The sequence below is a fragment of the Pelecanus crispus genome, chromosome 3 (genome assembly GCF_030463565.1).
Source record: "Pelecanus crispus isolate bPelCri1 chromosome 3, bPelCri1.pri, whole genome shotgun sequence".
NCBI lineage: Eukaryota > Metazoa > Chordata > Aves > Pelecaniformes > Pelecanidae > Pelecanus > Pelecanus crispus.
In genome coordinates, this window is record NC_134645.1 from 91,466,902 (window position 1) to 91,489,352 (window position 22,451).

General features: G+C 37.5%; 1 protein-coding gene and 1 long non-coding RNA gene across 5 annotated transcripts in view; one reads left to right on the forward strand and one right to left on the reverse strand.

Moving 5' to 3' along the window:
- The window catches only part of ORC3 (origin recognition complex subunit 3), a 39,980-nt gene that overhangs the window by 15,181 nt on the left and 2,348 nt on the right, over positions 1–22,451 (reverse strand). For 2 of the 4 annotated variants that reach the window (XM_075708223.1, XM_075708222.1), the window contains exons 2-13: positions 22,083–22,137; positions 18,762–18,859; positions 14,513–14,657; positions 13,123–13,227; positions 12,211–12,365; positions 11,112–11,263; positions 8,853–9,012; positions 7,925–8,038; positions 5,954–6,087; positions 5,382–5,445; positions 1,977–2,093; positions 989–1,068 (exon numbers count right to left, since the gene is read on the reverse strand). In XM_075708223.1, the coding sequence (XP_075564338.1) occupies positions 989–1,068; positions 1,977–2,093; positions 5,382–5,445; positions 5,954–6,087; positions 7,925–8,038; positions 8,853–9,012; positions 11,112–11,263; positions 12,211–12,365; positions 13,123–13,227; positions 14,513–14,657; positions 18,762–18,859; positions 22,083–22,137 (1,379 nt within the window). The remainder of the gene's footprint in view (positions 1–988; positions 1,069–1,976; positions 2,094–5,381; positions 5,446–5,953; positions 6,088–7,924; positions 8,039–8,852; positions 9,013–11,111; positions 11,264–12,210; positions 12,366–13,122; positions 13,228–14,512; positions 14,658–18,761; positions 18,860–22,082; positions 22,138–22,451) is intronic. The other 2 variants (XM_009481625.2, XM_075708224.1) reach the window with 1 other exon arrangement.
- Positions 2,019–7,272, forward strand: LOC142593323 (uncharacterized). The gene is made up of 3 exons (XR_012830957.1): positions 2,019–2,054; positions 2,628–2,737; positions 7,123–7,272. It is a non-coding gene; the product is annotated as an uncharacterized LOC142593323 (long non-coding RNA).

Here is a 22,451-nt window from a genome sequence, read left to right on the forward strand (position 1 = left end):
AGGATTCAGGAGAGTCAGAGAAGGATTAAGAAGGAAAGACTGTGGAAATGACAAATCATGCATGTAATCCTTTCAAAGGGATAAGGGTAAAGCATAGCGCGGTGGCAGTGCATAAGAACCACTGGAGTATGGCAAAGGTACAGTTTGAAGAGTATGTTTCCTTGTGTATATGAGCCCAGAAAGTTATCCTCCTCCCACCAATTGCATGATTTTTCTATTCAATTTTACTGTCAGACACATCAAACCTCATAAACTCAGAGACTCCTGAAGAGGCAGTTATGGTAACGGTGTTGCATCAGCTCCTTGTCCAACAGAACCGATGTATTATTTGAATGAATGCAGCTATCAGGAAACAGCCACTTGCCATGATAAAACATGTTTTAAAAGTCTGTAGCTGCAACATTGCAATTGAAGGGTTTTCTATTAAGCAAATCGGCTTAGATGACTTTTCCATTTTAACCACCGACAGACAACACCAGTGTAGGCTCTCCTGAAGTCCTAAGCTCACAGTAACACAAAACATTAACTCAGTCCCTGTACAAACTGTTAGACAAAGGAGGCAGGGGGAAAGCAGTAAAATAAAAAAATAAAAAATGCCTCAGCTACTCATTTGGAACAGATTCTAATTTTCAAAACAGATTAAAATTTAGGCCAACTAAAACTAATAATTTGGTTGATAATATCTAACACAATCATACTTGAAAAGACAAAGCCCAACTGATGTTCTCATTCACACACAGTAATCTTGGTGGTTTCAGCATAATTGCTCAGGGCATAAGAGATATTAGAACCTGGTTCAGTTTCATGGAAACCAGTAGAAAGACAAAATGAGAACAGCAGTCAATTATACTTGCAAACAATTCTACAACTAGCTGCAAACAGGTAATATCCTCAGCTTTAAGTTCCAGAATAACAGATGACTGCTATTCTCCCATGTGTACAGTGGTATTAAAACAAAATGAAGGGGGGGGGGGGGGGGGGGAATCACCTTGCTAGCTGTAGAGATGACTCATACTCCTCTGTCTCCCACACTCGATTTTCCAAACATGCACAGTGCAGCTCCCTGATCTGTTATGCAGAAAGTGAAGAAAGGATAGATAGAGTGTTTTACAAACAAAGCAATGCAGAATTCTTACAACAAGCTTTTCAAAGTAATATGCAATTCCTTTGGAGCTTGCTTCCCAGAGATGCAGAATGATTGCAAAAGAAATGAGAGCATTTAGTATCTTACAGAACTAAGCTCCTAGCGTTGCTGGAGTCTATGTGTTGCTCTGCATCAGATTTCAAACAACTAGCATTCAGATGAAGGTAACTGCAGAGAACAGAAAAGAACTCCAATCGAACGCCCCAGCTAAAACATCTTTTTATTCTCAAATACTGACACAGTTTATGATGATTTTGTAGTTAGGGACAGATTCTAATAACAGTGTGGAATACACTGAGAACCAACAGACAAGTGTACATGCACAGAATATATTGCTAGAAGAAATTGCTTAGGATGAAAAGGTGGATATAATGGCGGATTTAATGGCATTAGAGCAATATGGCAATTAAAAGCAATTATCACTGTTCCCTTACTATCATTTTATTCTGTATAGAAGGTTGCTACAACTCAGTCTCTTCATCCAAATTTGACTAGTGAGCTAATAGGTGGTAGAACAGCATACATTGTCTGCAATGCATACAGACAACCACAGATGTAGGAAAGTCAATGTGCGGATTCTTTTGCAGACCTGGGCATCTGCCTCCTCCTGGAAACTCTTTCCTGTTGACTGACAAGGTATCATCCCTGCCACTAAAGAAACCACATGCTCTTGCCCTCTACCCACAGCAAGAAAGCAGCTGCCTCCATTTTAAGAAGTAGGGGGCAAAGCAGCCGTATAGTAAACAAAGAGAAAGAATAAATACTTACTCAGATGTCATACTTTGAAACAACCCCCCCCATCTTTCACTAAAATGGAATAACAGTACATCACCTGCTTGCCCAAAGGATACTTTGGAAGAGAAGATGTGAAAACATGAAGACATCTCAGAACTGAAACATAATTTTCATGGTAAACATGCAAGTCTTCCAGCAACTTCTGTATTGTTTCCTACAGTGACAGAGTAATTGTTTTATAAGTCATTTTGACATCCATTTATTTAAAACTCTCATGAAGTACCTAAAATGACTCTGAAGTTTTCACATTGTGGTGTGCTATGATTTAAATTACCAGTGTTAAATTAAGACCACTATGCAAAAAAGCTGTATTTCAACAGTTCACTGCAATCACATTCCATGTTGTTAACTTTACTTTGTTCCTCCATCTCACTGGAGAATTGTTATTGGTTAGCATTATTATTTTACCATATTCAGCTGTACTTATCCTTTAGATGTGGCATGTCATCTTGCAAAAACGAGACTATACACTATACCTTTAATAGGCAATGAGGAATTATATAGCTACTTTTACTCATATCCTTAGCATTTGCATTTTTGTATTACAAATGGATTTAAAAATTTATTTCTTGTATTGTGGGTGGCTGCTGTTTTTATTAGTTAGGCATATGTAAAAAGATCAGTTCACAGAAGAAATATGTAGTTGCTGCTCCTATGTGCTCTTAATTTGACTTCTGTTTATTCATAGATTGAGAACTGCAGAAAAAAAATAATCATGTATTAGGAAAAAGAAATTATTAACTGCTGCCACTGAGTTTACTGGATGGCATCTCATTATCACTGGCCTCCCATGGAAGGGTATGTAACACTTCTGGAAAACCACACTCAAAATTTCTGGTAGCTGTATTAAAAGCATTTTGGGCTCATTACATTCAAGTTTGTGTATCAGAAAATCTTCTTTCACCTGTCTTCAGTCAAAGATAAAGAGGAAAAAACCACAGGATTCTCTACATATTTTATTGCCATTCTGCTCAACTCTGAGCAAACTATTCCAAATGGAAAAAGAAAAATAAAACAAGCCACTGAAGTTCTCTAAAGTTAAACTGAAACAGAGTATCAAAGATTAAAAATAAAGCAAAACCTTATCTGCAGGCAATATAAGGAAGTACTGACATATGGAAAGATTAAGTATCATACTGCAGAGACTGAAAGTAACAAAGCAACTTAGTGCTGCAGAGAGCTTTCTGATGACAAAAAAAGTTCAAGATGATTAAAAACATTAAAGACATTTCTCCCCATTGACTTTTTATCTATTAAAATTTAAGGGTCACTGATATAACAATTGTTTCAATGACTTCCGAGACCTTAGGGTAACAAACACCCACAAGTTTGTATTTTAGTTCTAAGCAGGATCATTAAAAAAGAATATCCCCACCACAGAAAAAGCTGAAAAGAAAACAAGTTCTCTTTAATGCTGCTACATCAATCTTATTCCCTCAAACTCAGAGCATTAGAGCATCTATATTTCCCTCATCTTGTTTCCCAGCTCAAGACTGGTGTAGTTAATATCATGAATCGCAATGCAGTAGTACTATGTATTTTGCCAAATAATGGAGTGAAAAGGCATATTCTGTTTTAGAAGAGTTTGAATACATTATTAGAAGACTATGCAATGTTATGTCCATAAATATAGGTCACCACATTTATATAGTTTCGCATGAAATTTGTCATGAAAACTCTCGGACAGAGTTGTAAGTAATTAGGATGTAAAATTGCTTTTAAAACTGATTATTCTAAATAGGTGGAACTCCTCCCATAGTTATTAAAAAAAGTGGTAACAACATGGAATATAAATTGCAGCTGACAAAGGGTATTTCAGGTTTAGGTGCTAAGCCTGAACAGCAAGTTTACCTGGTCCTGAACATGAACAGTAAGTTTATATGAAGTAGTACCAATGACTTTGAAAATGTTTCCAAAGTTCAGAGTGATATTGTAGATTAGCACAACACGCAGAATAAAAAGCACCTTATTAATGCAGCAGTAGGGCCTCTTTTCCCCAAGCAGACTACACTGCCAGCTTGGCAATGCAATAATAGTCCTACCCGTATTGTAGAGGTTAGAACAAGTGTCTTCAATTAAAATTTGTCGGAAGCATGATATGCACATAAGCACAAGAATTCTGGCTTCTTTCCCAAACTTACAGGGTGAGGCTTGTGAAATAAGGGGCATATTATTAAACATAAAATTTAAAACATATAAAGTTTAAAGTCAATGAGTATTCAACTTTCAACTATTCAACTTCCAAGTAGCAGCCCATTACATAGTCTTTAAACAAAGAAATAGAGTCTCAGCTGCTCATTCCCACTTCTTCCCTCCTCCTGTTGTTTCAACAGAAGCATTTATGCACCTGCAGAGTGAACTGCGTTGGGGAAATCATTCTGCAGAAACAACCCAGGAAAAAAAGTCCCATGTCTTGTCTTTTTTTTTGGTCAGGTTACTTTAATTGGATTGTTTCTCTAACTACATTCATTGCACAGCCACACAAGCAGTTGTGCTGGCACATCTGCTGAGGTGTGTATAAAGAACAGCAGTAGCTTAAGCTATTTTGCCACTGAAGGCTATGGATCATAAAATCATTTATAAATCATGTCTCGCCTTGACTATTGTAATTGCACTGCACTTGCAAACTTGCCTGCTACCAACCTCTCTTCCAGCCATTACTATTGTTCTTCACACTTGCAAAGTCTTTCCAGACCAGGAAGCTCTGCTAGGATAAATTGCTTTATCTCTAGTAGTACCATTTGCCTGACAGGTTAGCTATATTTGAGATATATATTTGAGATGAAGAATTAGGAGAAACCCTTTACCCTGAGCAATGCTTCTACTGGGAGTGGTTCAGCTGGTGAAAATAACCAACACATCTTTGTTGGTGAATTCCTAAAGGGCTCACAATAGTAGTAGCCTGACTTTAATAACTTAAATCTTCAGATAAACATGTAACATAAATTAAAGTTTTAATCCTGTACGACATCAGGTGTGAATATGTGCCTCGGGACCCAGACTGCCCTACTGAGTTCAATCAGAAACTACACAGAGGGTATGGAGGATTAAGAGCTTATGAAATAACCTCCAAGATTACTTACTCATTCTTCAAAGACTTCACTGACTTTCCAAGAAAATCAGTCCCAGTAAGCATTAAAAGACCAGGCCATAAATAAACCTTGTAACCTTCTGTTTAAGCGGTTATATTTCTAGACATAGCTAAAAGTTGATGTAAGAAAACTTGTGCAGCTTTGTATAAAGGTATACCTGGCAACCCTAGAGATTTGGAATTTTGACCTGCCGATCCTAATTCTCCATTACTGGACATGAAGCACAGTATGCACTGTATGAAAGATGTCATACAGAACTATACATCTTAGTCTTGTATTTTATTATGCTCCACAAATTAATATATTGGGAAAGTTATTTTTGCTCTCCAAAGACATTCTTAAAATTTTACCTTTAAGAAGTTGTCTGCTGTCAGCAGCGCAATCTGTTTCTCTGATGCTTGACTTTCAACATACCTGATGGCAAGAAAAATCAAGAACATAAAAATTATAATGTAAAGTATGATTAAAGATTATAGGGTTAAAAAATTCAAAAAGTTTATGCTGCTATAAGATTTCTTTGGAAAGAATCAAAAAGGGACAGTCAAATCCAGCAAGTTAAAAGGCCACTCCAAAACCCTAGAGATTATGCTCCAAGTCAGCTTAACAAGTTCAAAAGTGATTTATGGTTATTTGTCATAATAGCTTGTTACTGTATTAAGAACAAGACAAAAAAAAAAGTTCAGGTGATTACGCAGCACAGTACACAGTGATTACACAGTACACAGCTGTACTCTCTAGACCAGAAGATTAAGGCTTCCTGAAATCATTTAGAACTGTCCTCCTTTTGATCGATTTACCTTTGCTACAGAAACACACGCACAAGCGATCTACAGTTTTCACAGACCTACATTTACAGGTGCCTTTTACCTTTTTTAAAGCTGACTAAATACAAGACTGTCCAAAAATTTATTTCCCCTTTTACCTTCTAAAAGAGGGCAGTCTTCGAATGTTTTCACACTGATCATGTGATAAAGAATCTACTCTCTTCTTGGCATCTACCAGTTGGCAACAGAGTACACTAAGAGGCTGGGAATAGAAGTGCTCCACAACAGAGAGCTGAAAAACAAAGTAAGAACCAGTGATGTTAATAAAATTCATCCTCCCTGCTAGATCTACCTTTTAATGCTTTCTTATTACCACAGTGCATATACTACAATGGCAGTAATGGTATTCCTTTTAAAAACAAAATTAATTAAATTTCATAAATATTCCATAAGTCACTACAGGACACTGATTATTCAGTTTTAAACAGAGTCACATAATTACCTTTCTTGCTGTATGCACTATTCATTTTCAGTACCTCATCTTTCCCCTCTCTTACATAATGATAACTATAGCTTGTCGAATATTTTCTATTCACGTACGTGAATTACTGCATTCTTTAGGTTACATATTCAGCTCCAATGCTCACTAATAACAGAGTATATTTAAAGATATGAAAAGCAACTGCTGTACACAAGCAAACTTATCACATGTCCTAATTTCAATTTCTGTTTCATGTACACGAAAATACACTGCTAAGCTCCTACTATGCATATGCACAAACACGCTTTATCACTGATTTCAGCTGCACTAAATGTTTGTAGCATCAGGACCTTGCAGAACAGTACCATATACTCATCTTTTCTTAAAAACAAAACAAAAACCCAATCAGACTAAAGTCTGAAAAAAGTGCTAAAAACTTTTAAAACATAAAAAGTGTCAAAGAGGAAAGACACTTCCTGTCAGAAAAGTTAACATCACTCCTAGACATAATGAGATGGTGATGATCCCTTGTATCTATTACTTAGGAAATCTGATCTGAAATTGCTTCATCCTCGAATACTTTTAACGCACAAGGACACAGCCATATGCTGTCAGGGCTGGGACTAGTATTTTCATATCAGGCCAATGGGGAATCATTAAATCCTGGTGACTCTTTCAAGTAACAGGAGTTGAAACCTATGAAAGCCAGCACAGGTCTGCCTGCAGGAAGAAGTACTACAGCCAGGATATTTCTCCTGATCATGTGTAATCATTGAATCTTAGATATCAAAGAATCTGAGACACTCTAAAGGTAAATGACCCTAAAAGATCATGTTTTACTAACAGGTTCACGCATGGAACCAGGCAAGAAAGAAACAATTTCACAGTCCTGCATTAAAACAAATTACAGGGAGAACTCTTGTCCGCAATGCACATAAGCTACAAGGAGGCTCAGACACAGAAATACATCTAGATATGAGGATCTATATAAGCCAATAAAAGTATAATTATCATGCTCTGTGTAGACTACTTTTGGAAACCTTGAAGTCTTCCACTTTGCCTCCTGAGAGGGTAAATGTAACTCCCGCATTGCTGCACAGTTGCTTGGAGCACAAGCACCCTGTACTCTGAGGCACAAAGTGAGTGAACCTACAGCTCGTATTTCCCTGAAAAGGTAAGAAGTTGCATCCAGAAACTGCCAGAAGAGTTCAAGTGGGGAAGAGACACTGCTGTAGCCTACTCACACCATAACAAACCAAAGTACAAGGACCTGATACAGATGATCAGAGACGGAGAATTCTGCCAGGGGTGTTAGAAGCTACAAGTTAATCTGTAGCAAAACATAGGTCTTTCTACCCACTAAGGCAGGTTACCCTTTTAAATATAACTTTTCAATATAGGTTTTTTGTGGCAGTGTAAGCTTTTACATGCTTCTTCATACCTGTCCTACAAGCTTTCCCTTAAAATCTCAGCAGTTAAGGTTTTAACTTTAGAACACCCACCTGTTCACAGATCCAAACTGTTTCCAAAGGAGATTTTTTCATCCAGTTCAGTGACAGCAAGATTAGGACCTAGTAAATCTTTCAGTGCCTAGTAATTACCATTTGTTTTCAAAACCGTAATTTGAGTTCTTGTTAGCATTGCCTACCTGAAATCCTTTGATAAAATTCTGGACAGAAAAATCATGGTACAAGAATATGTTGATGAGAACCTGCAGAACTTTCTCACCCAGTTTAAAAGGAAACTGGGTTGTCAGAAGCAGCTAAGGGAGACAAAAAGGAAAAGTAGCAGAAACTCTTTCCTGTATTCAACTCAGCAAAATTTATACACACCATTTGATACAACTCTCAGTATGTGTTAGCATTCAACTAAATAAGATACTAAATACACTCCCAGCTTCTAAAAACAATATTTCTACTAAAATATCCATGCAAAGATTGATTTTCAGTTTATTATTTCACCATGTTTTTGTAAGTACCTTTCACTAATATGCAACATTTGAAGTTAGTTTTGTTTAACACTATTGTTGTATTTATTTTTAAAATGACAAACAACAGAACAGAGATTGCTGTAATAACCAGGGAGACCACTACTTTCAACATGTGTAACAGTGCTTTTGGAAACTCTACACAAAGTGATGCACGAAGAATCGCACAGGCACAGCATCTACATGGCCTGATCATTTGGATAACTCTGCTAATTTTTGACAGGTAGCAAAATTCAGGCTGAACTGACTTTTTCTACGTTTAAAGCTATCTTTTTCTGGAACAAAGTAAAACTCAAATCAAAGCACTGCTTTAATGAAGAGGTGGGAATGTCAAAGTGTAATTGCCCAAGTATCTATGCACAGAGATCAGTGAAAATGAAGGATGAAAGCAGATGTGTGTGTGTGTCAATGTGACAAGGAAGCTCTCTGTGTTAAGCTACTCTGCAGCTATGAGTAGATATACTCAAAAGCCACAGCTCTCAGGAACAGATTGCATTTCAAAAGCTTCAGACAAACCCACTTTTAAAGGCCACACATGTACACTGTGCTTGAATACACACACACTCCTCCTATTTAGAAAGGGAATTACCTTGTCAATTATAGTAGACAGGTGCTCCTTACAGGAAAGGGACTGGAAAAGCTCTATGCACAGCAGAGAGGAAACAGAGTGAGGAAGTAAGCTGTGGATAATCATTGGAGATGTAGCGATTCCAAAAATCAGTACTAGAGGTAATTCACGGATATGCTGACTAGATCATGGGGGAAGGGAGAAAATAAACATAATAGTTACATTATAGAAAATCATGAAACAAATGCATTATGTTCCTGCTACAGCACTGAGCTTAGATGCAGAAAGGGGTAAATTAAAAGACTCGTTGCCAGCAAACCAAAAGAGTTTTGATGTGGAGTAAAATGAAAAAGAAAAGAAGCTATTTAAAACCCTAAAGTAGAAAAGCAAATTAAAGTGGTTTAGGATTCAAATTTCAGGAAGTGGCATAAAAAGCATTTTTTCAGTTAGAGTATTGTACTGGTCCTATCTTCCCCAAAAGTTATATTCAGAGAATTGAATCTTATGATTTTTTTTTCCCCAAAGAAATAGAGAAAAAATAAGAAGAGACATTAAACAGCTAACAGTCTCAAGAAAATTTACAAGTTTTACACCACTTAATAAATTTTAAATAAATATGAAACTCCTCTAACATTCTATGTTCCCATTATACTTAAAAAAAGAATTCCAACTTCTCTAGATTCAATCTTCCTCTTCAGATAATTTTTTAGTATATGCTTTGAGAACTGATAACCAGGACTGAATGCTGTATTCCTTGTGAACAACATACACATTATACAAAATACAGTGTTTTCAGTATTATTTCATCATTATTTTCCACTTTTATTAGTTTCAAGGAGATGCAAATTCTGCTATCTTAAATATCTTCTAGGTTAAAATTGACAATTTATTCCTTTCCTCTGTTTTCACCATAGCAACTTTTTGACCTTTGTGTTTTAACTGTTATCCCACAATTATTTCAGTTCTCTAACTCCTCAAAAAGTCATTGCTAGAGACTTAAACATGAAAACCATAAACTTCATATATTACTGTCCACTGTTGATTACCTAAAGGAATATCAGAGAGAAATTGAATCTTGTGATTAACAAATCAGAAGAACCTCTCACATTTACTCACTTCACCCTTATTATTAATAAACCCAATCTCTACAATTAACCCAAAGATCTTTTTCACAGTATTATGCAACTCCGCCAAGCTTCTATTTTACCCATCTTCTACTTGACTTTAATCAAGACAATCTTTAGTTGTAAGATCATCTGAATCCTCTAAACCTTTTTTCTAAAGAGACACACAGTCTATGAAAAAAAGTGTATTTGCAAATAGTAGACTGACAGACCTGAACTGCACTTCATCTACATTCCACATGCTCATAATTAGGTATTTATCCTTGCCACAAAAAGCAAAATAAAACACAATACTTAAAAAACAATTAAAACCTCATCTTCCCCTGCCTTACACCCTAATTATTTCCAGATAATTGTGGATTTCTTATTTTACTTCTTAAAATGTTCCCCAGAGAACCCATCTGCCAGATCTGAAGTAGAAAAATATTTTTATAGTGGGGGTCTCAGCAAGTAAAATTGCCTAGCCTTGTTTAGAGGTAACATCAGGTGTGCATGCTGCAGCTGAATTAATTGTACAACTGCAGTCCCAATTCTGCTGCAACTGTAGTTTCAACCTGGGGATTCAAAGTGTAAGATGCTCTTTTTGGAGAACAGCATGGGGTTTTGATTAAAATGCATGAGATGATATTAAGGAAGACAGTTTAAGGAAGGACAGAAGCACAGCAGTATGTGAAGTAGTCAGCTACTCATTACAGATGCTGGCCAACACTGAGAAATTCTCTGGATAAGTTTTATATACCCCTATTAGTAAGCTAGCGACCTTTAAGCAGCATTTCATCAGTAGTCATACCAAAAATATGCTCTGAAAACAATTTTAAAAGTCTACAGAAGAAAGATCTAGGCATCTTAAAAAATTAGTTTCACAACCACAAATTCTGTAACAACTAGCACCAATAAATCCTCTTATGTAAAGAATTGAGTTGGCCACCCAATATCTCAACCCAGCCCTTAGGCACTCTGGTTCAGAGTCCCAGGTTAGCTTTAGGATAATTTATCCCCAAAACCTAGCAAACAGGTTTTTGCTCAATCACTCCTGCAAAGAAGCAGCATCAATATTTGATTCCAACTCTCCACTGGCCTCATTGTTACGCTTCAAAACAGCTGCAAACAGAAAATGGGTAAAGGAGTGGAAGAACTAAACTTCAGGTCACATTACCTGCTGATGACTATGAAGTCTTGAAGTACTTTTGTGGTGAAACTTTCCATGTCTTTGAATATAACGACAACTGGAGGAGATTGCCAGTGTCTAGAAGAGGAGGTTCTTTTTTTGCTCAGAGTTTCAGAATCTGTTTTCTTTAAAGCCACTCGCTATGCATTAATAAACAGAAGACAGGAAAATAAAAAGATTGAATCACATCTACAATATTATAATGCTCCAAAGTGACATGACTGACTTTTTGCTAGAGTTGTATTTATTATTAGCATCTAGAATTGCAATTTTTCTTCCTTCTGTTTGGCACAGCAGGAAGTACAAAGAATAAACAAATTTTATAAACCTGCATTCCAACAAAGACAAGAATAGCTCTGTGGGACAGAACTGGTGACATTCTGCTGGGATTGAGGGCAAAGATTTGAGCTGTGTACATGGACGTTGCCCATTTCCTCTATCTTTACCCAGTAATAAGAAAAGTTTAATGAGCACACGCTCTTATTTAACACACTGCTCTGATGAAGTCATCATAAAATCAGTTCTAACTTTTATTCACGACACAAACAAAACTTAAAACTCCATTAGCTTTATTAAATACAAAGATACAAAAACATTTTGAAAGTTATTTTCTCACTGCTTGTCAATGTAGTGTGGGCTGCAGATGACATAATGGCACATCAGCACTAATACAGCGCCTCTCCCCTGGATGGCTGTTCTTTCTTAAAGTTTTGTTTTAATAAACGAAACATCTCAGCACTCCTGGGAGAAAAGCATCTGGCATGAAGTTGATAGTGCATTTTAAGCTTCTAGTTCCCAAGTAAACATATAATAAACTAGTACTTTTCGCTTGTATTTCAGGATTCTGACATTCATACCTCATCAGAAGCTAACTCCGCATTTGTTATATATGTTACAGATTTATATTCAAATCACCTCAATCTCAGTTATTTCTTAGTATTAAATGAAAAACTAACCTTTGGCATTTTTTCACTATGGCATAGAAATTCAAATCATCCAATTTCTTTTTTAAAAGCATCTAAAGGTCAGGCATTTTTATAAACTGGTGATTAAAAAAAAAAAAACAAACCAAAAATTCCACACATACCTTTGTTACACTCTCATACCAGTTGATAAGAGAAGTCATTGAGCAACGTATTCTATTCTGGGAAACCTGCACATAGTCCTCATCTTCCAATGACTCCACATCTATATAGCAGTTCATCAGCTGCCCCATCAGCTTCTGCATCAGATTTTTTATGCCTTTACAACACATTTTTAGACACACAGTAAAGACATTTGGTTATTCCAACTCACACTCCAAAAAATTACCCCAAGTTATCACTTATTATTTTTCACTTTTCTAATTATTCTCCTTCTCTCTCCCAAATGCACATCTCATGCTCCGGAAAGCTTGGAAGTATTAATGATATGCATGTTGTTAATGCAATAAAAATTATCCTATTAATTTGCCTAGATAGCAACAATTCAGGTGAAGATGTTGGCCCTCCACCTTTCCTGATCTCCAGCCACATGCTATTAGAGTGACCTAAAAATAAATAAGGCAGCCAATCCATAGATCTGGGGATGCTGCCGTAAATTATTTTAATCTTTTTACTTAAAAAATAAAAAAGGAGCAAGGAGAGTGGGACAAAATTTTATTCTACCCATTCCCTCACTGTAATAATGTGACTGTAAGCATTTAAAAAGTAGAATGCATACATACACTGTACAAGAGGAAAGCCAACCTACAATATCAACATGCAATACACTAAGCAGCATGCTCTTGACATTTATGCTACAACTAAATAGTATTTCAATCTTCATTGTTTTAAAAAGAACTGTATACCTCTTAAAATACAGTACGCATTACTGCTACGTTAACATGGGATTGAACAAATCTTTAGAAAGTCTTCAAGATCCCTCCATCCATTATTCTTAAATTTAGGGGCAAAAGCTAGAATTTCTAGTTAATTGACAGCTTATTCAGATGAAGAAGCAAAGCTATTGCACTATTTACCTGGGCAATCTTTGGCTTCCAGCAAGGCTATATAAGGAGTAACGTTATTCTGAAGGACTTCTGAGAGACTTCTAAAAGTCAAGTCATGATCTGTAACATTTACACCTAGAAGAAAGACAAATTTTTAAGCGTATTTTTCCTGTGATTTGTGACCACAATGAATAAATAATAAACTGAACAGCAGACAAAAAACAGATAATACCTCAAAAATTCAAGGAGGGAATGAAAAGCATCACATCACCTATGAAGAAAGATGAAAAACTAGTACAAGATTAGACGTACACGTTAATACTAGCTAATTAAAGGAACGGGGAATCACTGCAAAGACCCCTTATATAGTTCGGGCTGTTTTTTTTACAGAAAGATTTCTCAAGGGTGCAAACCTGCAAGGAGTAGGATTGGTTTTCTAACTTCCCTGCTCCTCATACCCTCGGAAGCCATCCACAGTAATCTAAGGCCTGCAGACAAGAAGATGAATTCACCTTCTCTACAAGAAGAGCAGTGCATACACCTGAGACCTGGATCCTCACATGGCTTAGATAAGGAGGAAAATTACTATGAGTTAGTATGAACTACAGTCTGAATTTACTATGAACTATCAATATTTACTGCCTTTGTTAACATCCTTAGTCAACCAAAAAAAGAACAAGCCCCTCTAGAAAGCAATTCACAGCTTCTTCCACAGAAATATTCAGAGCAGGAACTTCTTATTTTCTACTACCTACAAAAGCAGACTACCTTCTAGGCTTTGTTAGTGCTCACGTGGTAAATTTGAAGCACAGGCCTGATTTTAGGTTCCCAAAAATGATCCACTGAAAATGCAATCAGTTTGCCTTGAACTAGGTTTAGGTTTACAGTTACAACCCTTTGAAAGAAAGGAGGGGGAAAATCAAAAAAAAGAAAGAAAGACTTCAGAATGTCACTAACTTCAGTAATAAGATCTTCAGCTATTTTCTTCACCCTCTGCTCCTTTTCCAAGATAAAGACAATGCTTTCCTACATGTAAAGATGCACTGCAAGAACATATATCAGAAATACAGAAGCTGTGTAATTCCATGGTTAGTAATAGAAACCACCAAGCATATTGGTGGCAGAAACAGGGACAGAATCAAAGCACCTCCAGTGCATCAGGAAAAAAAAACCCAGATCACTACCAGCTGCCTAAGACAGACCTTTAGAGAAGGTGTTACCTTACTGCACTATTATGTGTACAGATGAAGGGGAAGGAGTTCTTATCCTGCTTCCTTCTCCCAGACCAATCTCTTCTGTTAACATTTCTGAAGCTGATATTGCTCACAGTAATTGCTAGAAGTCAGCAATATATTTTTCATTGATCTCTGTGTCAGTTTTAAGCAGATGTACATAACAAAATAGATCTTTAAAAAATTACCTAAGACAAGAGCTGCAGTAGGGATTTCTCTGGACTTCATCTGACAAGTCCATTTTGTTGTCTTCTCTTGGAACTCCGAGTGAGACCGCCTCAAAAAACTTACTAGGTTATCAAATAACTGCTTATTCAAGTCTTCCTGTATTTGCTGTAAACAAACAGAGAGATTTTATTTATAAAAATGTGGAAACACCAGAATATCTTCCTTTTCCTACCCCTTTCCTGCATGATTTTTAATCCTTAAAACTCCAGGGTAACATTTTAAGTAACACTAAGCTTTCCTGTGAACTATAAACATGATAATTTATTCACTGTCTGGCAAACACAGACATTTCCCATCTTGGAACTTCTAGTTAAATGCCTCAGCAATAACTTGGAAAGCAAATGAGCTTAACTGTGTTCTAACACCACAGGCTTTAAAGAAGAAGACGAAAAAGAAAAAAAAAACCATTCTGACAAAGTGTAATTGACATAGAAGGAATAAAACAATAGAATTAGTTCATGGAAGAATGTTCATGAAAATTCCTATTATTTCCTCTTGGATTACAAAGCACCTGTAAACATTTTTCTGAGAAATCTATATGAGAGCCAACATTCAGCTCCTCCAGATCTAATTCAGGATAAAAGGAAAAAAAAAAAAATAAAGGAAAGCATTAATTACGTTTTATAGGAAAAAATACTAAACCACGTGACTTCCACATTTGCTACACTGTCTTTTGCCCTTCAGGATGATTTTCATACAAGAATATGTTTATGCAGGAACATATGGAAAGGTAAGAGAAAGCAGGAGGAGATAAAACTTTTAAAGGCAGATATACATAGTGGCAACATTTTGTATCTCTTTTATTATGTATGTGCCTTTGAAAATCTGTCTCTAATCTAAGATATGCCTTCTGCTAGAACAGACAAAAAAACCCTGTACTCTGAAGTTCAGGATATCAATATATATTCTAGAACATAGACGTTAGAAACAAGATTAAACCCCTGCCCCCAATAAAATCATCATCAAGATTTATTAGCAACAAGAAGTGACACACACAGCAGTGAACTTGATTTTAAACGAAGTGGCAAAGGCCGCCTTTGGCAGCATTGATGAGGCAGCTATCAAAGGAGTTAGGGTCACATCTCCAGGAGACTGCACATGATACCTGCTCAAAAACCTGAGCTCCGCTTTTATTATACAGAAGAGTTCCTGTTGCTTTCCTAAACAACTGATAAAACTGTACATAAAGTAATCTCTTTTCATCCTCTACTTATTAAAAAATAGCCTTCTGGCCTTTCTGATGTTGGTTGTGCACCTCTAAGCTCCCACCTGATAAATTCTATGGCAACTCAGAAGAAACTGTAACATGGCATATTAAAAAGAAGAGTTTACACCATTGGCTTTATAACAGCACTGTAACAGCTCCTGTATTACCATACGTCCTGTAACAATCCTCCGAGCTTCTGCTTCAGAATCCATCAGACCCTGAGCTTCTTCTGATCGTTATTGTACATGTTTTCACTGAGCTGCCCTAACAAGAACCTAAATCCTTACTTTGCATGGTTATAGTATATATTATTTCTTCCAATGCACACTTGTGAAGATGGAATTCAGTCTGCCATAGCACTACACATTTACTTAGCTTTCTTAAAATCCATCAGTCTTTTCTTGTCAGAACAACTTTGTTACTGGTACTATTTTGGTAGTGTTTCAGAAAGTACACTAGGCTGCTCTGCATGTCAAGTGACCAGCTTGTTTACTTCCATGACACTGCTTACTCTGGAAAAGTCACATGAACTGGAAGTTCAGTCCCTGCTATGCTATTAGGTTTGGTCATGATTATCTGTTGTGTGGTCTGAAAACCGTTATCTGCACATTAGAGCTAAAATTACCATATTACAGACCTACGCTTAGGCTTTTTGTTTCTAAGCTGGATGCTGGTAGTGCAGCTGGAATTCCTCACCTTATAAGAAGGGAATGTTTCTGAAAGCCCTTGATGAGATGTATCATAATAAGAACATGTGCAAGGCCACTGCTGACAGCAGGGGTCAAAACTGGAATACCTTGCAATACTGAAACAAAACAGGTCCAAAATTCACCTTCCAAAAATGAAGGACAGTTCCTGCAGTACTTTTGCCAGCTTTTCATGTTGTGAGAAGCCTGAAAGGATGTCATCACCAGATGACAGATGGTGCTGCCACAATCACAGCACAGTTTATGACGGACATACCAAGGCCAAGAGTGCTCTGCAACAAAGTATTCGGAGGTCAAATTCTCTTCACTCTTCCAATACCTCAGGTAGATACCAGAGAACTGGGAAAACACCAGCACAAGCATATGGCCTGCCAACAAATTGTCAGGTAGCAGTGCCCCGGAAAAAACTTTGGAGAACATCCTGCTAGGCTCCCTTAGGACACTACCAGAACCTCTGGAATAAAAGTCCAAACAAGCAAGCCATGCACTTCCCAGGTATTCTGCCATGGATCAGGTTTACTGTACCAGGGTTTGAAAGTATATAAGAAATAAAATCCTGACTGGATAAAGCCCGCATCTACCTGGTCTGACATCACAGATGATGCCGCTTTGAGCAGGAGTCCGGACTAGAGACTTTCTAAGGTCCCTTCCAACCTAAATTATCACACAATTTTATATGTAAGAACAATTCTCAGGTCCGAGTTTGCCAACAGTGGGATAAAAGGATGGTAATTCAAAAGTCAGTAGAAGAGATACCCCAGAAGCTGGATAAAGAAAATCCTATATATAGCAGCAAAAGTAACTGCAGGTAATCTGCCCTTCATCAAATCAAACTCTAAGGCAAGGCCCATATCAATTTGTCAATGTAGCATTAACTGTCTTCCATCAGGAGGAGGAAGAACAGAAGAAAGTATTGGGCAAGCTCCTAGCAGCCTCAAAGAACACAAGGCTAGGAGATTTAGAACAGGAAAGAATGATGATTTTGCAAATGGCAATGGCTCTGTGCTTCTGAGCAGTTAAGGGAGGCTTTCACTATGATGGGTTGTGCCTGCTGCTCTGGGAGAAATCCTTGCAGAGCACTAGGGAAAAGAAAAAAAAACCCACCACGTCTTCAACCTGAAGATCCTGCAGCCACTGTTGGCGATGTAGAAGCATTGTCTCAAAAGCCTTGACAACACTGTGCCAAAGAAAGAAGATCCAACAAAAGGTCTTCCAGAAGTAGGTACAGAATGTTATCTTCCCAATGTAGCTGACAAGGCAGTTTCTGATGCAGCTGCCAACATTACTACCAGTGCTGGTAGCTAACCTGTCAAACCGAAGCAGTTGGCAGAAAGATACCAAATATACCTCCACGAACTTGTACGTGTTCTCTATAATCAGCACTGCTGATGTAGTGCACTGCTTTGCTCAGCCTGGCTAGTTATGGTTTGAAAAGGGTGCTGACTAGTCAAAGTGAGCTGGATCATGGAACAGCATGAACAGAATTAGAGGAATTTATGAGTTTAACCCAAGGGTCCAGATTATAAGCTACATCCAGCTGGCTCCTACTGTACATCCCAAAACAAACTTTGGAAAAAAAATTCTCATAATGTCTAGAGCCCAACAGCAGGCAGAGGAATATGGAATACTGGCCCAGAATCCTTGACACTGAATAGGAGGAAATCCCTGCCGTACGGAAGCAATTATTCATACTATAATATAGCCAGCTGGCTATAGGAACACACCAACAGCATGCCTTCTAGCACACAACAATTAGGAGGCCACAGTTCAGTATGAAATTAACTCCGATCCCCACCAGACAACTCCATTGACACTGTCCGTACTAATTCAACAGACTATACTTGCAGCTGTGTCATTCAGTATTTGACTTCCATGCAGTTGTATTCACATAAATCCACGATGAATCCTGGGCTGCTATGAACTCCGTAACATTGAGGTCAAGAGCAGCCTAAAATCCTCAGAGGGCTGGCAAACACGTAACTGAATTGAAGGTAGAAAACAGCAGTATACCAGGAATTAATAAAACGGACAATTAGTAAGAGAAGCCTAGAAGCAGCAGCTTGAAGCATCAAAAGCATGTAGTTGTGTGGTTAGAAGTAACGTGTAATTGATGGATTTATTATTACTCTTTTATATTCTGGACAGGGATTTCAGTCTCAGTCAATACTTCTGGCACTTTTATTGCTTTAACTGATTGACCTTTTAAGAGTGTAAAAAAAGATCTCCAGAAACAAAGAAGCAAGCAATGATGTTATAAATGCAAAACACTGCTTTAGTATTAAGCGCAAGACTCACCTCTGTTTCGGATTTGATCTCATGCCATAAAGACTGACAAGTAACAAACCGCAACTCAGTATCCTCTGAATCATCCTTTCTTTCTCCAAAATCATTAACTAGAAAGACAGAAAGCAAAGGCAAGCATAAATCAGATTATTAAAACAAAACATTTTTTGTTGAGAAGAAAATGAAGCGCCCGACTGAAACAAGAACATCTTAATATACGTATACATCTGAGGGAGATTACTTTTGTCTTAACCAATTAATTAACTGCTGGTATCTGGCAGAACAAGTGAGGGAACAAGCAGAATCTATTACCTAAGTATGCAGGCAAAAGGTAAAGAACTGGCTTCCACCTCAAGTCCCATATGAGCTAAAGGCTAAATCAGAGCAAACAGCCTTTATTATTAAAATAAATTTAAAAAAACACCTTTCACTTGCTTCAGAAAGTTTTGTGGGTCTCTTTCACCTATATTCAAATCCAAATATTCAATCCTCCTTCACTATTACAGTCAGATATGAACCATAAAGGCTTGCAAGAATAGATACGTGAAAATCTTTTCTGCTCCCCAGGGAAGATGCAGCTAACACCAATTTCCTGAAAATAATAAGGTATACTGGGAAAGAACTGTCAGGTTACATGAAATACAGATTTATTTATTTTTTAAAATACATTTAACCAACACAACTATGCCAGCAAAACTTTTAAGCACAAACCAGGCCTACATTTCTGGCTCACCTCTAAATTGCCTCTCACTTCTATACATGCTCTTTATGAAAAAGAAAAGGAGAATCCGATCCTTTTTGGTAAAACAGTGTCTTGGCACATTTTCTGAATACATTTGGCTTCCCAGGTGCTGCTCTGCCTCACAAATGTGAGTACAGAAACTCGCCACCAGCTCCCAACTAAGAAGGAAAGACAAAGCTGGGAGTAAAATAGGAAACTGAACAGAAACTAGAACAACTGAGTGAGATTTTTTTCATTGTTTTTCCTCCTACATTCACACAGTCTGCACTTCCCTTAGAAAAAAAACACAGGCTTGGAACCATCTTTCTACTCCCAGCACACACTTATCAGGCCTGGTGTACCTTTAATGCTTCACTAACACCACCTGGAAGAACACAAAGACTGAAGGTTAAGTAAACAGCCTGTTAACTGTTGCTACATGGTGACATTAAATGTAACAATTGATTTTTTTTCTAAAGGTATGCATATAAAAAATTTAATTTGCTAGCCATTAATATCCATTTGGTGGCCATTCAATGGAGCATCAGCAGTGGTCTGATCTCTAGAAAAGAACCATTTGATGAGCACACTCAATCTCCCAAAGCATTAAAAACACCCAAAACAGCTCTGTAACAATGACAAACAAGAGGCATCCCTCATCCTCCCCTAAACTAACACCCCATTTGTATCCCCCTAAGAAAAATCACTTAACATACATAACCCACTCTGACTACACAGGTCTTTCTTTTAGTTAAAGAAAATCGAGCTACCACATTATTGGTAGTATACCAAGGCATAATATTCTTTTTATACTACCAAAACTCAAACTATAAGTGCAAATGTGCACAGAAGGCCTTTTGTGGGGTACAACAGTATTATCAACTATCACAGCTGAAACTTCACACTTGACAGGTTTGGGCTTCCAAACAGGAGAGATGCACATCAAAGTACTGTTTATTTAGAACACCATTCTAACCAACTCCTGTCAGCAGCCAAACTAGCTCACCTCTGCCTCTCTTTTAGGGGTACTTCAGCCAAATTTATTTTCTGTCTCAAAGCCATTTGCTAACTAGAACAACATGTTTAGTAGGATTTATCCAAGTATTACTAATCTTGCAAAAATGAAAACATAATATCCAGTAAAGGGTAAAACTTCAATGTGGTTTAAGTGCATAGGTCTTGGTTATCGGTTTATTTATCTTGCAATGACTTGGAATGACAGACTGGATTCTGTTTCCCTGCCTCTCATTCCCTGAGCTACAGATGTGGCAACTCTCACGGAAAAAATAATTTGGGATTAATTTTAAAGCAGGTGTTACAGTATGTCTCTCTGGTAATGAATGATCCTGTGGTGATTTCCACAAAAGTCTGGCCTTATTACTTTCCCCTCCACTTTTTTTTATACAAATTGTCACACCTTTTGACAGCTCTGGTGCTGCCCAAAAGTTTAACCTGGGAATAGGAACAGTAAGCTTCCTAACTGAGACTCAAACAGAAACTATTTAAGCAGCATTATTTGTGGCTCCAATAAGTCAGTGCTGTTCAGTCTTCCTCAAATGACAAGAGACCTGTATATGCAGCAGATAGGCTGGAGAAAAGAAAATACATATAACAAACACTAGTGGACAGAAGCCATGGAATCTTCACAAATGGCTTTTCTTTCTTCTTTCCCCCAAGAAACTTAGGCAAGCTACCAAAAATATTATTAGACTAATGTATGGGATATCATTTCTGACTCCAACAGCTTAGAAGTGGCTCATTCAGACTCTTCAGATAAATAGTTTGTGTCCTGGTTTCAGCTGGGATAGAGTTAATTTTCTTTCTAGTAGCTGGCATAGTGCTGCGTTTTGGATTTAGTATGAGAATAATGTTGAGAACACACTGATGTTTTAGTTGTTGCTAAGTACTGCTTACACTAATCAAGGACTTTTCAGCTTCTCATGCCCTGCCAGCGAGAAGCTGGGAGGGGGCACAGGCAGGACAGGTGACCCAAAGTGGCCAAAGGGCTATTCCATACCATATGATGTCATGCTCAGTACAGAAACTGGGGGGAAGTTGGCTGGGGCGCAGCAGTCACTGCTTGGGGACTGGGTGGGCATTGGTTGGCGAGTGGTGAGCAATTGCATTGTGCATCACTTATTTCATACATTCTTTAATCATCATTATTATTTTCCCTTCCTTTTGTCCTATTAAACCATCTTTACCTCAACCCATGAATTTTACTTTTTTTTTTCCCCCCAATTCTCTCCCCTATCCCACTGGGTGGGGGGGAGTGAGCAATGGGCTGTGTGGTGTTTGGCTGCCTGCCCAGTTAAACCACAACAGTTTGTCAGTCACTAAACAATTTATGGTAGCATAGAAAGGAGTTCTCCTGTAAAAAAAACAAAATTGCAAAGACAAAGATAGCTATATGATCTTGATTGCTGGAGATGAAAAAAAATATTTACACTATCCAACAGTTTGCTGGGGTTCCTCAGAAGAAATGAGTTTTCAGCAATATCAACATCAAGGAGCAACAGAAATCCTCACGCAGCTATGACAGAATTCAGTCGGATGTGGTGAACCTTCCAGAATTAACCCAAGCACAGCAACATATATCAAAATGCACTAACCTGTTTTCTGAGACACCCTTCTCTTCTTGGGACTTGGTTTAAAAACAAAGCAGCCCTAGAGAATAGCAAAAAAATATAAACTTCAACATGAGCGTCAATCTGACAGGCTCCTGAGGCCACTTTATTCTCCTTTCATTTCAGTGCTCCATTAAACCAACAATTTGAACTGAATTGCCAGCATCTTAAGGATATCAGTTTGCATGTTGTCCCTTTATATTCCTGTCTCAAGCTGGAAGCAGTGTCCCAGCATATTTGGGAGGAACTTTTTCACCCTTCCATTATGTTTCTGAATTCAACCATCAACTGGAACAGCAGCAGATTCTTTTAACTTCTCATAACCTCTAACAGGTTTAGAATTAAGAGGAAATG